The sequence below is a fragment of the Schistocerca gregaria genome, chromosome 1 (assembly GCF_023897955.1).
Source record: "Schistocerca gregaria isolate iqSchGreg1 chromosome 1, iqSchGreg1.2, whole genome shotgun sequence".
In the NCBI taxonomy this organism is placed as follows: Eukaryota; Metazoa; Arthropoda; class Insecta; order Orthoptera; family Acrididae; genus Schistocerca; species Schistocerca gregaria.
In genome coordinates, this window is record NC_064920.1 from 305,376,436 (window position 1) to 305,392,262 (window position 15,827).

Consider the following 15,827-nt stretch of genomic DNA (forward strand, 5'->3'; position numbering starts at 1 on the left):
GTGACATATTGCATTCAGACTTTTCACGGACAGTAGGCACACAGATAGTGAAGAGAGTGTCATTTGGCAGCAGCTTGATAGCCCATTTCTCTGTGGTACCTGGAATAGTCTTCCACTTGTAGCTGGCTCCTGGTGGTGACTGAATATTATCTGCCTGGAATGAGGAGTATTATTACAAAGTTGGTTCACTATTATTTCTGAAATGGCAGTGCTTCTTTCTCATAAGACATAAAGAACTGAGGTGCCAGCCATGGCAGTTGTGCAACTACAAGATCACTGCTACAGTCTATTCATAGTGTCAGCTATTTCACAGCCCTGGCTTTGCTGTAATGTTGTAGTAATTTCTCCTTTCAGAACCCCTCGGTGGTACTTCTATAATGTCAGCATAATCTGAATACGCCTTCTTTCATAAGGATACCTGTTCATCCCTTGTTACTAAGTTTTCTTGCATCACCCATGCTATGATGTCTGATGTTAAGTCAGTCACATGAGTCTACTACAATGCCAGAGGAGGATAGCGCACAATGCTTCTGGTTTTAGTCAAGTTTCTGTTCCTAATATTCTCTGGGAATTGTTACCTTTAATAAGTGATACTAATTCTGGGACTTGCCATGGGTATTCCTGCAGTTAATAACATCATATTAAACTTTTCTGTTTTTGATCTACGAGGATAAACTTTCTGTGTGAGCAATGAGGCTGATCTACTTACATTTCCAATAGGCCATAATGTCTCTTATTGATTCAAACAGGTCATTTTTATTTATTTGAAATTGCGTAATATGAAGACGATACTGACAAATTTTGGAATTTGATAAGGCACACATAAGGCATCATTGCTAAGGAATATGTCATTTCTAATTCATAAATGATGGGTTATAAGCATGAATTGACTCACTGGTAATGGTATGCACAGCATCACGAAAGTTCTTGTTCTGCTTCCAAGCCTCCTGTGTGGTTTACTACTTACTGTGGATCTAATATGGATTACTATCTGTATTAACTTGATTGTGCATTATCATGAGATGAGGGGCAATGGAAAAGGTGCTTGTCATATCTGCAATTAGAATAAACCCATTCAGCCCTTCATTTGCTGCATTTAACACTTTCATGAAACAGGATGTTTTCACTTTGAGCATGTTGCAGATGTAAGGCACCAAACTATGTGCTGCAGACACATGGCAACATGAGCATTTGGAGAATACTGCTGAGTACATTCTGGTTTGTGTGTGTGTGTGTGTGTGTGTGTGTGTGTGTGTGTGTGTATTGCGTTTGGTGAACAGTGATCTAATTATCTCCATGTATTAAATTTAATGCATTATTTACAGGCTAGTTATTCCATAGACTGCAAAATCACTGTAACACAAGGAAGAATAACATAGAAGAATTATTTAAGAAGGAAAGCATGTGATGCATGCATATATGACAATTTATTGCAATCTTAAACTCCTGTATATAATGAATTGATCTATGTAAGCTGAAAACACTCAAAGAAACTGTGTACATTACTAACCTCAACAAGTAATGTGAGAACTCTGTTGAAATGTGATATCAGCGGATGATCACGAGGCATTGCAAATGCTCTGTAAGCAGGGGAAAGTGGGCACTGTAGAACCCTGTGCAGGGCATAGCGTGGTTGTGCCAGCAGAGATGCAGTGGAGTCACGCACCAGCCAAGCACCTTCAGTGCGACCTGTGATGAAAACAGATTGCTTTATTGCTATACTTTTGATGCCACTTACATTTTAAATAGTCTTACAGATGCAGAGTTTCTCTTACTGTGAGAAAGTAATTTGAAAGAAAGTAAAAGAGAAAAACAATGGTGCTATTTCATGGAATTCTGCATTTAAGAAATGTACACTATTAGTCTGCAGTGAAATCATGCTGTCTGTGACAGATTGAATGTTAGAGAGAATGGAGTTCAAACAGTTGATGTGGACTTATTGGAGATTATACAATTTGGTTCTTACTTCATTGAAGAAATCTTAATGCTAGAACATACACACAATTTCTTACTGAAGCAGTACTGGTTCTCCTTGAGAAAATATCACTTGAAATGCATAGACGTAAGTGGAACAAGCATGATGGGTTCCTGTTTCACTACTCACTCGTGGCTAGCAAAGCAGTCACCAAGTCCTGGTTGTTGGCCAGAATGTGAAGATGTTATCAGTTGGCCTGCACATTCACCTGATTTGTTGCCCTTGGGTAGTTTTGATTGCACAGTACATTGGTTACTAAAGATGAAATGTATACGCAAGATCCAATGATCCAAAAAGTTTTGAAACATCACATTGTTACAGCCTGTATTATGATATTGAATGAATCTTTTCACTCCCTCCATAAATCATTGTGCCAATGCTGCAAATGCTTACTGCAGTGGATGGTGGATATTTTGAACACTTGATGACTGAAATGTAATTTTAAGCATATATTTATGCATTTTGTTCAGGTTTACTTTTTGTAACTGTTATTGATGTGACTTTGCAATGTATGTGTGTATCTTTAAACTAATGACATATAGTTATTATTTAACAATATGTACTCCTCAACCTTGTGTTCTACATTTCCGTAAGTTTCTGATGTGCTTTTTTATTTCAAAGCACTGGCAGAAAAAAGAACGGATGTAGATGCCATGTCCTTTGATTTCCGGTTGGTGTGTTGACCACCCTGAGGTTGCCATTTGTGATTAGTCTTAGTTTTGAATTATTTTTTCCCCATCTATTCCACTTCTCTTAACTGTGTCAAGCTGAGCACCTCATCAGTTCTGCAGCTGTTCTGCATAGCAACATAAACATCTGCATAAGACACCAATCAGTTTCATGTTCGAAGCAGATAAATCCTAATTTATAAATATTTAAATTTCTCCAAAACTATTAATTGGGTCTGGAAGAGAGAAAAGCCATTTAATTTCTCTCTTTCTTAACTAAAATAGTAGCAGCCAAAATTACTATAATCATTATCTCTGTAATTAATATAGCTACATAAAGAGACTATATGACAATATTATGAAACAGATAGATTGCTACTCACCATATAGTGGAGATGTTGAGTCACAGATGGGCACAACAGGAAGACTACTAAGTATATAAGCTTTCAGCCAGAAGGCCTTCTTCTAAAGTAGACAGCATATGCACATATCCATTCAAATACAGCTCACAAACACATGGCCACTGTCTCTGGCTGCCAGGGCCAGACTGCAAGCAACTGTGCATGATAGAAAAAGCAATTTTTTTGTGGGGGAGGGGAGGGGGGTAGCTGGGGAGGGGGATGGTAATGTGCTGCATGGACATGCAGGGACAAGATGGACAGAGGATAGGGCACCTTGGTGCAGTTGGGAAGTGGAATAGAAGGCTGTGAAGTGGGGCAGGGAAAAGAATAGGTGGGTGAAGGACAATGGCTAATGAAGGTTAAGGCCAGGAGGGTTATGGGAACATAGGATATCTTGCAGGGAGAGTTCCCACCTGTACAGTTCAGAAAAAGTGGTGGTGTTAGGAAGAATCCAGATGGCACAGGCTCTGAAGGAGTCATTAAAAAGAAGAATGTCGTGTTCAGCAGCATGCTCAGCAACTGGGTGGCCCAGCTGTTTCTTGGCCACAGTTTTTCAGGCACCATCCAGCAGGCAGACAGTTTGTTGGTTGTCATGCCCTTGTAGAATGAAGCACAGTGGTTGCAGTTTAGCTTGTAGATTACATGACTGGTTTCACAGGTATCCCTACTTTTAATGGGATAAGTGATGCTTGTAACTTGACTAGGTTAGATGATGCGACATGTCATGCATCTAGGTCTATTTACAGGGATGTAAGCCATAAGCCAAATGATTGGGAGCAGGGGTTGTGTAGTGATGGACAAGGATATTGTGTAGGTTTGGTAGATGGTGGAATACCTCTGTGGTAGGAATAGGGAGGGTATTGGGTAGGACATTCCTCATCAGGGCATGACAAGACGTATTAAACTCTTGGCGGAGAATGTGATTCAGTTGTTCCAGTTCTGTGTGGTACTGAGTCCTGAGTGGAATGCTTCTCCATGACCAGATGGTGGGACATTTGGAGGTTGTCGGTGACTGTAGGGATAAGGCACTGGAGATCTGTTTCTGTACAATGCCTGTGCCTATACTGACACATTGGTGTCTGTACTTTAAGACATGCATCTCTGAATGAACAGGCAGCATACCTATGCAATAAATGCGCCTGTGGCACATTGATCGTTCAGCACAGATGCACAATATTGTTCAGCCTCTCGTGGGAATACAGAAGGTCTGGGGGCGAAGAATAATAATGGACAGGTGACAATATTCTGTAGTGCATGGCATACAGAGATTTGGGTTGGACAGGGGATGTGCTCAGATAGTGAAAGTGATTAAGGTGACTGCTCATGTAATTCAGGAAGTCTGGGTTTGAATACTGGTCCAGTATGAATTTTCATCTGTGGCCACTGGGTTCTGTTAATGCCTCATTGCAGAAAAGTCAGAAATTTCTTTATAAGGCTGCAGGTTGATTCAATGGTGTCTGTTTTTCGGACATGCATATCCAAACTAAGAGGCAGCATACCTATACAATACCATTTGGTTATGATTAAACTGTGATGATACTTGTGCTGCAGCACAGTCTGTATACATCACAGAAGGTGAAACATTGTAGACATGTTCATTAATTGGTGTGCTTGTGGAGGATGCTGCAAAAAGTAATAGTTCCACTTTGTGCAACCAGGTGAAAATATGTCACTGTCAGCAGGCAGAATGTGAAATAATTCCTGTTTTGACTTCAGTACACTGTTTTTTGCTTGGCGATGCATGTCAATTTCCCTTATAAAGTAACTATTCATGTAAAGGGTTAAGAAGATGGAAGTTTTCTGTGTCAAACACAATAGTTATTGAGAAGAAAGACTGTGCACTGCAGGTAAAGTTGTTTCATCAGAATAGCATCAATAGTAGCTCTGCATTGCTGTAATATCATAGACAGAAACACCTGCAAAGAGACCCAGCGTCAATAAACAGCATAAGGAATACAATTAGAAGTATGAAGACAAGGGTGAATTAGTTGGTGCATCAGGGAGAGGGAGGTGGCTCCTCTCCACGGCAAGTATTATTGATGAAGTTCATATAATCGACCATGCAGCAAATTCTTCTAATTCTGCAGTCAGTGTTCAGGCTGTGTCATGGGAATTGTCTCTCCTCTGGTCAATAGTTCAAAATATTTTTAGGTGCATTTTACACTGGCATCCTTATAAGACTCAGAACAGGCACCAAATGAAGCCACAAGATAGGCAACTTTGTCCTTCATTTTCTGGCACATATGGAATTGGATAACATGTGGCTGATGCACGAGACACATTTTACTCTGCATGGTGCTGTGAATGAACAGAACTGTCACATCTGTGGTTCCACTCTGGCACATACTCTGCAGGAACATCTGCTGCATGCAGCTCATATGACATATGTTGTAGTTTCACAAGCTCCTTCATTCTCAGTTCATATTTCTGGAAGGGACTTCATAGGTCTATTAGGTGTACAATTCGTCTGCACATTATAGGGACCTATTTGTACAACACGTGAGTCCAGCTTTGCAGCAGTGCAACTGTGTCCACAAAACTATTTTCATGCAACATGAGGCAACACCACATGTCACTTGCTAATTGAAAAGCTTGCTTCAAGATATTTTCATTAGTTACCACATCCCCTCTATATGCCCTTCCAAACCCCTGATCTAAGTCCATGTGACTGATGGTTGTGAGAATATCTAAAACATGTTGTCTATCGGGGTGTATCCAGACTCTTCCTGATCTGAAGGATAGCATATGACAACGTATAGCTCTGATTACATCAGGTAAGCTGTGATCAAGTGTCGACCAAGCCGTGTTACAAATGCAGCATTTCTGTCTCGGGATACCATATTCAACATGTTGCATAACTTGTGAACATATCCTAATAATCCTAATCAGAACCACCGTTTTCATATTTTTGGTCATCCCCCCCCCCCCCACCCCTTTTTCTGCATTCACACCATATTCTGAATGCTTACAGCACCATATTTTCAGCTGGTGACAGCAACTATTATTTTTTCAGCATACTCCATAAATGCATCAGTTAATGAACATACCTATATGTTTCAGCATCCTGTGAAGTATATGTGCACTGCAGCACTTGAAACACAAGTCACTATTAAAGTATTGTAACCATCCTGTATAATTACCTGATGGCTTACCGATCTTACTGATCTTACCGGTCTTTCAGTGCAAAAACACATTAATGTCCGATCGCTTGCAGAAACACGATAGGTCTATGAGTGAAGAAGAATACTGGGTAGAGGACACTGCTCTGTGATGTGTGGGATATTGAGATTTGGGTCGGAGGGGGAGGGGGGGGGGGGGGGAAGCTTAGATAGCTAAAGCAGTTAAGGCGATTACTGGTGTAAAGTGGGAAATATGGGTTCGAATCTCAGTCTGGCATAAACTTTCATCTGCATTGCACTCTCCAACAGTGTGCCTGAACTTATTTTTACAAGTGAAAAGGTCTTTCCATTGTGAATAACATGCTGTGTTCTATTTGCTGACTTACTGAAGAACATGCAGCTCCATAAAGGGAGTCAGCAGGCCTTTTATTCCTTTTTGTTCCAGAGCCAAAATTGCATGTATAGGGAGAGCTGGGTGCTGCACAGTTAGACAGCCAGACGATGAAAGTGAAGTTACAAGGGATCCTCTATTTTATGAAAAAAGGAAAAAATAGTAACAGAATCATGGAGCTAGCAATGACAGTAAATTTATTAACGACAAAGCCAAATTCTTGACAAAGATCGTATGGTAAATTTTCCATCCCGCTAAGAACTGAAAGAATAGGAGACGGGCCGTCCTAATATTTCAGAACATCCATATTTATTTGCTCGAGAAAATATGTACATCTTCTTCTTCTTCTTCTTCTTCTTCTTCTTCTTCTTGTGCTACGGCCTCTGTATGACCACGAGTAGACCCTTCATTGACGCATTTTCCTCTTCTTCTCCCGGAACCTCTTCATTCTTTCCCTTCTTCTCTCCCGCTCTTCTTCCGAGATCTTCAGTTTCTCCTGTTGGCTCCACTGGTGACACTCTAATCTTTTCCTGTATTCTTCTCTGTCATTGATCTCCGGCATATTTGTTCCTCCAATTTTCCTTTCCTTCGACCTTGATCCCCAATTCCAGCCAGTCCTTCCGAAGTTCAACAACCCACTTGGTTCCTGTCTTTCCCCTTGTCCTCCCTGTTGTTTCCCACACTCTCTTCATCATTCAATCCATACTCATCCTAACTACATGTCCAGCAAGCGTTTCCCTTTTGAGTCTGATTTCTCCGGATATTGTTCTCATCTTCCGGTACAATTCTTCCCTAGGTCTTCGCATCCACCTCTCTCCACCTCTTTTGGGACCTAGTATTTTTCTCAGTATTTTTCTCTTTTCTTTCTGTAGTTGCTCTGCCCATTTCTTCCTAGTGTCATTATCTCAGTAGTATATAATACTGCATTCCTCACCGTTGCCTTGTAGTGGCTTATCTTTGCCTCTGTGAATATATTCTTTTATTGTATATCTCTCTTCTCATGCAGCAGGCTGACCTAATTTTCTTTATCCTCTCTGTTAATCACTCCTTGCTCCTGTTCCTTCCTGTTATAAATTCTCCCAGGTATTTAAATTTGTCCACCATTTGCACAGTGCCTTCCGGTGTTTCCCAGTCTGCAGTGGTATTTAATGTCTTTGTCTTGTTATAGGCGATCCTCAGTCCCACCTATCTGGCTAGCTTACTTAAGTTGTCGAGTTGTGTATTTGCGTCTTCTTCCATCTCACTTACTATTGCTATGTCATCTGCAAAGGCTAGGCAGTCCACTTGAGCCCTGTTGTCCTTTTTGTTCTCCACATGTGTTTTTGGTATTCCCATTTCCTCGTTTATTGCTCTCCACTGCCTGATCACTTCGTCCCATGCTATATTGAACAAAAATGGTGACAATCTGTCTCCCTGTTTAACACCAGTCTTGATCTTCTTCTGACAGTGCTCCTGTGAATCTCACCCTTGTTTTTGTGTCCGACAGAACTTCTTTTATGAGTTCTTGTGTAGTTCCATCCACATACAAACACATCAAGAAATTTTGACGGCATCACCTTGGACATGGCTTACGAAAAACCTAGGTGCTTTTGTTATGTAGAAGACATGTTCGTTGTCTGGCATAATAGACAATACAAGTTCGAAGAGTTGGACCACATCAACAATATCCACGAGCACATGAAGTTCATGACGGAGGCTGACACCGGCAGTGCCTTGCCATTCGTTGACGTCCACTGATTAAGAAGTGGGAGACTCAGCGACAGTGTTGATCGAAACCTACCACCTTCGACCAGTGTCTATGCACTACCAGCTATAACCAACATAGAACAATAGCTGCTTCAAATGATGAAAACCTGCCGAAAAATCAGGGACACTTACGGGAAGTCTTCAAGAAAAGTCTGCAAAAACTAACAAACTTCGCAACACATTTCACCTAAGAGTTGTAAGCAGAAGGCCCTTGAGGAGGACAAGAAGAAACTTGCGGTCTTGCCGTTCTGTAGCTCAGTAAGAGGAGAGATAAGCAAGCACCTAAAGAGGCAGAAAATCGATTCAGTCTTTAGGCCTCAACTAAATTTCGACAGTTCATGAGATCGGTGAAAGTGATGCGGGTCTCAGAACGAAGGCAGTACAGAAAATATTGTAGGGTATGGCCACTTTCATTTTAGGCATACTGTGCGCACTTCTTAACAGTGCTGTACAGAATAAGTGACGTGGTTCTGCGTAGAGCTCCAGTAGGAATGAAGGATAGCCAATTATGCTCTGGAAAATGGAACCTAATTGCATTCGGTGGGACATCTACGTATTATTAAACGGACAAATGGTTTCTGGGATAACAACGTAAAAGAAGGGAGCGAAACGAAAATTTCTGAAAACATCCTCATAGAGGCGGCGGTCTGCAGTTAAACACATAATTGGACCAGGCCTTTGGAAGGTTGAAGCGGATGCGGCAGTCTTGCAACCAAAACATTACCTTATATGCCATTGGACTGGAGACGAGTGACGTCACAGGCGATAGCTCAGACAAATATGCCAGCCACCACCTGACAATGGAGGAAACTCGGCAGGAAACTCATGAGTTTTAAATGCGACTGGAAGCTCATGAGAATTTTACCACATCTAAAAATTTTTACAAGGCAGCATATAGTGCCCTTTACTTTATTTATGGTTCGCGTCTTTTATAATTGCCAAACAGGATCGAAAATAATTTTTCTCGTTAAATAGGTGTAACTTTTTCATTGTTGAAAAAATTTCTTTAAAGTGACGTTTATCTATAAGGGGCAGCCAAATGAAATCGAGACAAATGAGAAAAGTAAGTAAAGTGTTTATTATTTCCAAAGTAGTCGCTAAAATTGTTAACAAATTTCTTCCACTGTGAGACAAGTCAGTCAATGCCTTCACGGAAAAGCCTTTGTGGTTGTGTACGGAACCACGATTGTAGGCAGGGGTGCAACACTTCGTCCGAACCACATCGAACGGCCACGAATGTCTTTCTTCAGGTTCCAAAAATATGCAAATTGGATGAGGAGAGATTGGGACAGTGTGAAGGATGTATACGAGTTTCCCAGCGAAACAACTGCAGCATAATTATAACTACCTTAGTAACAAGTGGGTCTGCCACTTAGACATCCTCCACATAGTCTCGGTTTCACACCATGCGATTTCCATATTTTTGGTGCCCTGAAGAAAGACGTTCAGTCGTCGATTTGCTACGGACAAAGAGATGCACAGCTGGGTGCGATCATGGTACTGTGGGCAACAGCAAACATTTTTCGAAGAAGACATTGACCATCTTGTCTCACAGTGGGATAAATGTGTTAACAGTGAAGGAGATTACGTTTGAAATAATAAACAACCGACTTACTATTTTTCCATCCGTCTCGTTCTCATCTGGCTGACCCCTACATTTATATTCATCGATGGTGCTGGCCAACACGAATTCACTCTGAAACCGATTTTTATCCCTTACAAGACCTTTTGTACGCTCTGTTAAGTTACTGAATGTATGTGTACCTGTGTATCTGACTCCTTTTTGTACTAATCTTAAGCTTTTATAGTCCTTGTACAGATTATTTTTGGTTCTGGTATTATAATCGTGTTTTGTACTATTTTGTGTAAAAAGAGACATGTTGGAAATGACAAATGACATAAATCAGTATATGTACTGAGAAGTAGTAGTTAGAATACCAAGTTTCTTAAATAGGTCTCTGCATGATGATCTGGGACTGACACTAGATATAATTCTAATGACTCATTTCTGAATTTTGAAAATGTTCTCTTTGTGAGAGGCGTTTCCCTAAAAGAGGATTCCATAACTCATTAGTGAATGGAAGTAGGCCGGAATAATTAACTTCTTCATTTTTAAATCACCTATTTCTGCTATCATATGTACTGCAAATGTAGCTGAACTAAGGCTTTTCATTAAGTCTAAAGTGTGAGTTTTCCCGTTTAGGTTGTGGTCAATTTGTAGCTTTAAAAATTTGACACTGTCTACAACTATAATTTCATTTTTTGAATACATTATACTTATAGGTTCAGGTATTGTTTGTATGTACTGTCTTGTCAAAATTCAGTGACAATCTATTTGATGTTAGCGACCCATGGATACTTACAAATATTTCATAGCTCATTGAGATAATGGGTACTGTTTTTTATGCCAATACTTGTATCATCTGCAAATAAGACAAAATTTGCTTTTTGTGGCATTGCATATGGAAGGTCATTAATATATAATAGGACCAACAAGGGACCTAAAATAGAGCCCTGGGGCACCCCTTGTCTGATGGTTTCATATTATGAATGACTATTGTTATGTGGCAAGCCTGATACAGAAAACACGCTGTATTCTATTAAAAAGAGCCTGTTGCTCCTGTTATCCCATAATATTTTAACTTTTGTATAAGGATATCATGGTTAAGACAATCAGAAGCTTTAGCCAGATCACAGAATAATCCAAATGGTAATAACTTTTTATTATTTATTTCAAGTTTCTGCTACTAGTCACTGTTTATTTTATGCTTAATCTAACATAATGCAACGCGTTTCGAACATGTTCTGTTCGTCTTCAGGCATTTATACATACATAGAAAAATGTTACTTAAAAGTAAACGGTCTTAAACTAGATTAATCTAGAACACTTTGTCCATTGTTTTTTACTGTAGCTGCTGGAGTGGCATTTGGGGGGGAAGGAGGGGGGCAGTGTATGGCTAGAAATCGAAATCAGTGATGTCTTCTGCTGGTTTACTTTTTTGTGGTTGACTATGTATATCACAGCCTGTATAGGATGCAGATAGATTTGCATCAGTTATGTGTTTCGAAAATTGTGTGACAGACTTTTATGACAGTTGATCACTTACAATTTCATCATCTTGCTGCTTCCCCTGCATTTGCCATTACACCAGTTCGAAACGTGTTGCATTATGTTAGATTAAGCATAAAATAAAAAGTGACTGGTAGCAGAAACTTGAAATAAATAATTATCCCACACAGTCACGTTTCACAAACATAGCCATTGTGGCTGAAAATAAGTAATAACTTTTGATTTGTTGATTCTAATATATCATCTGTAAAAGTTAATATAGCTCGATCAGTTGACAATCCTTTCCGAAGTCCAAACTGATTGCGAATGAGAATATTTTTCTGTGTTAAGTGTTTATATAGTCTATTGTACATAACCCTTTCAAACACTTTTGAAAATATTGCCAATAATGAAATGGGACGGAAGTTTTCCACTGATTATTTGTCTCCTTTTTTCGCTTTCAGATGTTTCGAATTTCTTGTAGAGTAACACTAATAGCAAAAATACCAGGTTGTGGCTCAACCTTTGCAATATGTCACAAGAACAAAGCAAATAACAGCAAGATTATGAACACACAAAAACACAAAACCCATTACTACAAAAGCAGTGAGCTCAGCGATAAAGGGTTAATTTCCGATGTCAGCAGACGACACTACAGTCCACTGTTTCTGCGATGTGCAACCTACAGCAAATAAAGATACACAACTGGCCATTAAAATTGCTACACCACGACGGTGGCGTACTACAGACGCGAAATTTAACCGACAGGAAGAAGATGCTGTGATATGCAAATGATTAGCTTTTCAGAGCATTCACACAAGGTTGGCGCCGGTGGCGACGCCTACAACGTGCTGACATAAGGAAAGTTTCCAACCGATTTCTCATGCACAAACAGCAGTTGGCCGGCGTTGCCTGGTGAAACGTTGTTGTGATGCCTCGTGTAAGGAGGAGAAATGCGTATCATCACGTTACGAGTTTGATAAAGGTAATACGGAACGCCGTGCTGGATTCCAACGGCCTCGTATCACTAGCAGTCGAGATGACAGGCATCTTATCCGCATGGCTGTAACGCAGCGTGCAGCCACGTCTCGATACCTGAGTCAACCGATGGGTACGTTTGCAAGACAAGAACCATCTGCACAAACAGTTCGATGAAGTTTGCAGCAGCATGGGCTGCCAGCTCGGAGAGGATGGCTGCGAATACACTTGATGCTGCATCACAGACAGGAGCGCCTGCGATGGTGCACTCAACGACGAACCTGGGTGCAGGAATGGCAAAACGTAATTGTTTCTGTTGAATCCAGGTTCTGTTTACAGCGTCATGATGGTCGCATTCGTGTTTGGCGACATCGCGGTGAACGCACATTGGAAGCGTGTATTCATCATCGCCATCCTGGCGTATAACCTGGCATGATGGTATGGGGTGCCACTGGTTACACGTCTCGGTCACCTCTTGTTCGCATTGACGGCACTTTGAACAGTGGACGTTACATTTCAGATGTGTTACTAGCTGTGGCTCTACCCTTCATTTGATCCCTGCGAAACGCTACATTTCAGCAGGATAATGCACGACCGCATGTTGCAGGTCCTCTACGGGCCTCTCTGGATACAGAAAATGTTCGACTGCTGGCCAGGCCAGCACATTCTCCAGATCTGTCACCAACTGAAAACGTCTGATCAATGGTGGCCGACAACTGTCTCGTCACAATACGCCAGTCACTACTCTTGAACTGTGGTTTCACGTTGAAGCTGCATGACAGCTGTACCTGTACATGCCATTCAAGCTATGTTTGACTCAATGCCCAGGCGTGTCGAGGCCGTTATTACGGCCAGAGGTTGTTGTTCTGGGTACTGATTTCTCAGGATCTATGCACCGAATTTGCGTGAAAATGTAATCACATGTCGGTTCTAGTATAATATACACTCTTGGAAATTGAAATAAGAACACCGTGAATTCATTGTCCCAGGAAGGGGAAACTTTATTGACACATTCCTGGGGTCAGATACATCACATGATCACACTGACAGAACCACAGGCACATAGACACAGGCAACAGAGCATGCACAATGTCGGCACTAGTACAGTGTATATCCACCTTTCGCAGCAATGCAGGCTGCTATTCTCCCATGGAGACGATCGTAGAGATGCTGGATGTAGTCCTGTGGAACGGCTTGCCATGCCATTTCCACCTGGCGCCTCAGTTGGACCAGCGTTCGTGCTGGACGTGCAGACCGCGTGAGACGACGCTTCATCCAGTCCCAAACATGCTCAATGGGGGACAGATCCGGAGATCTTGCTGGCCAGGGTAGTTGACTTACACCTTCTAGAGCACGTTGGGTGGCACGGGATACATGTGGACGTGCATTGTCCTGTTGGAACAGCAAGTTCCCTTGCCGGTCTAGGAATGGTAGAACGATGGGTTCGATGACGGTTTGGATGTACTGTGCACTATTCAGTGTCCCCTCGACGATCACCAGAGGTGTACGGCCAGTGTAGGAGATCGCTCCCCACACCATGATGCCGGGTGTTAGCCCTGTGTGCCTCGTTCGTATGCAGTCCTGATTGTGGCGCTCACCTGCACGGCGCCAAACACGCATACGACCATCATTGGCACCAAGGCAGAAGCGACTCTCATCGCTGAAGACGACACGTCTCCATTCGTCCCTCCATTCACGCCTGTCGCGACACCACTGGAGGCGGGCTGCACGATGTTGGGGCGTGAGCGGAAGACGGCCTAACGGTGTGCGGGACCGTAGCCCAGCTTCATGGAGACGGTTGCGAATGGTCCTCGCCGATACCCCAGGAGCAACAGTGTCCCTAATTTGCTGGGAAGTGGCGGTGCGGTCCCCTACGGCACTGCGTAGGATCCTACGGTCTTGGCGTGCATCCGTGCGTCGCTGCGGTTCGGTCCCAGGTCGACGGGCACGTGCACCTTCCGCCAACCACTGGCGACAACATCGATGTACTGTGGAGACCTCACGCCCCACGTGTTGAGCAATTCTGCGGTACGTCCACCCGGCCTCCCGCATGCCCACTATTCACCATCGCTCAAAGTCCGTCAACTGCACATACGGTTCACGTCCACGCTGTCGCGGCATGCTACCAGTGTTAAAGACTGCGATGGAGCTCCGTATGCCACGGCAAACTGGCTGACACTGACGGCGGCGGTGCACAAATGCTGCGCAGCTAGCGCCATTCGACGGCCAACAACGCGGTTCCTGGTGTGTCCGCTGTGCCGTGCGTGTGATCATAGCTTGTACAGCCCTCTCGCAGTGTCCGGAGCAAGTATGGTGGGTCTGACACACCGGTGTCAATGTGTTCTTTTTCCATTTCCAGGAGTGTATTTGTCCAATGAATACCCGTTTATCATCTGCATTTCTTCTTGGTGTAGCTATTTTAAGGGTCAGTAGTGTATTAGAACTCCATATTACTCAAGGTCAGTTTATCATTGAGGTCATGACCCACTCTTGACGTGGTTGGTGGCTGATTTACATGCAGTTATGTGACACATAAGTTGCTCTTGGGATTAACGAAAGTAAAGTCTGCAAGCTAGAAAATTTTCATATACCTTTCTGAACTTCACACAGAGACGATAGCCAGTCGTGCGTGCTACGCAGTGGTCGGTACATGTGCGACAGCTGGCGGAGTACGGTGCCCTCTTCTAGTGAGCCGAAGCCGTCGAGGAAGGACGGCATTACGTAGATGGTGTCGACGGAGCGCACGACGCCGTCGATGGTGTCGATTTCCGGCAGGTGCTCCGGCGAGGCGAGCCAGCCGACGACGGCGCCGCGGTAGGCGCCGGTGAGCACGGAGCCGAGCAGCAGCAGCGACGCCAGCGCCAGGCGCTCGCCGGCGGGGCGCCGCGTACTCGCGCAGCTGCTGCCTCCGCCGCCGCAGAGCGCCGCCAGGGCGCTGCACACGCACTGCACGAGCGGCGGCCGGCGGCGGCGCGCCAGCCACAGCAGCGCCGCTGCGCTCGCCACCGACGCCTGCGTCAGCCAGCACACCGCCGACGCGAACGGCTGCAGCAGCAGCCAATGCAGCGGCGCCACGCGCGACTTGCGAACCACGAAACACAGGTTCTCGCTCACCACGGGGTACGTGAACGAGATGGCGTCCAGCCACTCTGGAACGGGGTACCGGCTATTGGCGCATATGTCTGCCTCCCCTTCTGCGACAAACCGCACGGCGCCCGTGAAAGACCCGTTGCGCAGTCTGCCACCGTACACCAAGTATTCACTCTCGTTCCTGGACGGAATCACCTGTCCAAATAAATAGAATGCTATTACGATTAGCGTGTCGCCGCTCCGCCAACTGCCCTATGCTCTCCCCTCCTTTTCCATCGTCTCTGACCTTTCCCTCAGCAGCTCCCACCTGGCAGTTTTATTCTTCGTCGTGTGTGCTCCAAGTGGGTTTTAAGTGTGTTCTTCTGGAGTGTTTTTAATACTTTGGCCGACTTTTAACCTGTGCATGCGCA

The 15,827-nt window shown here is 43.5% G+C and overlaps 1 protein-coding gene across 1 annotated transcript in view; it reads right to left on the reverse strand.

Moving 5' to 3' along the window:
• LOC126344326 (uncharacterized) overlaps nt 1-15,827 on the reverse strand; it is a 98,885-nt gene that overhangs the window by 6,631 nt on the left and 76,427 nt on the right. Inside the window, exons 4-5 of the mRNA XM_050002014.1 lie at nt 14,919-15,612; nt 1,511-1,689 (exon numbers count right to left, since the gene is read on the reverse strand). Of these exons, the coding sequence (XP_049857971.1) occupies nt 1,511-1,689; nt 14,919-15,612 (873 nt within the window). The remainder of the gene's footprint in view (nt 1-1,510; nt 1,690-14,918; nt 15,613-15,827) is intronic.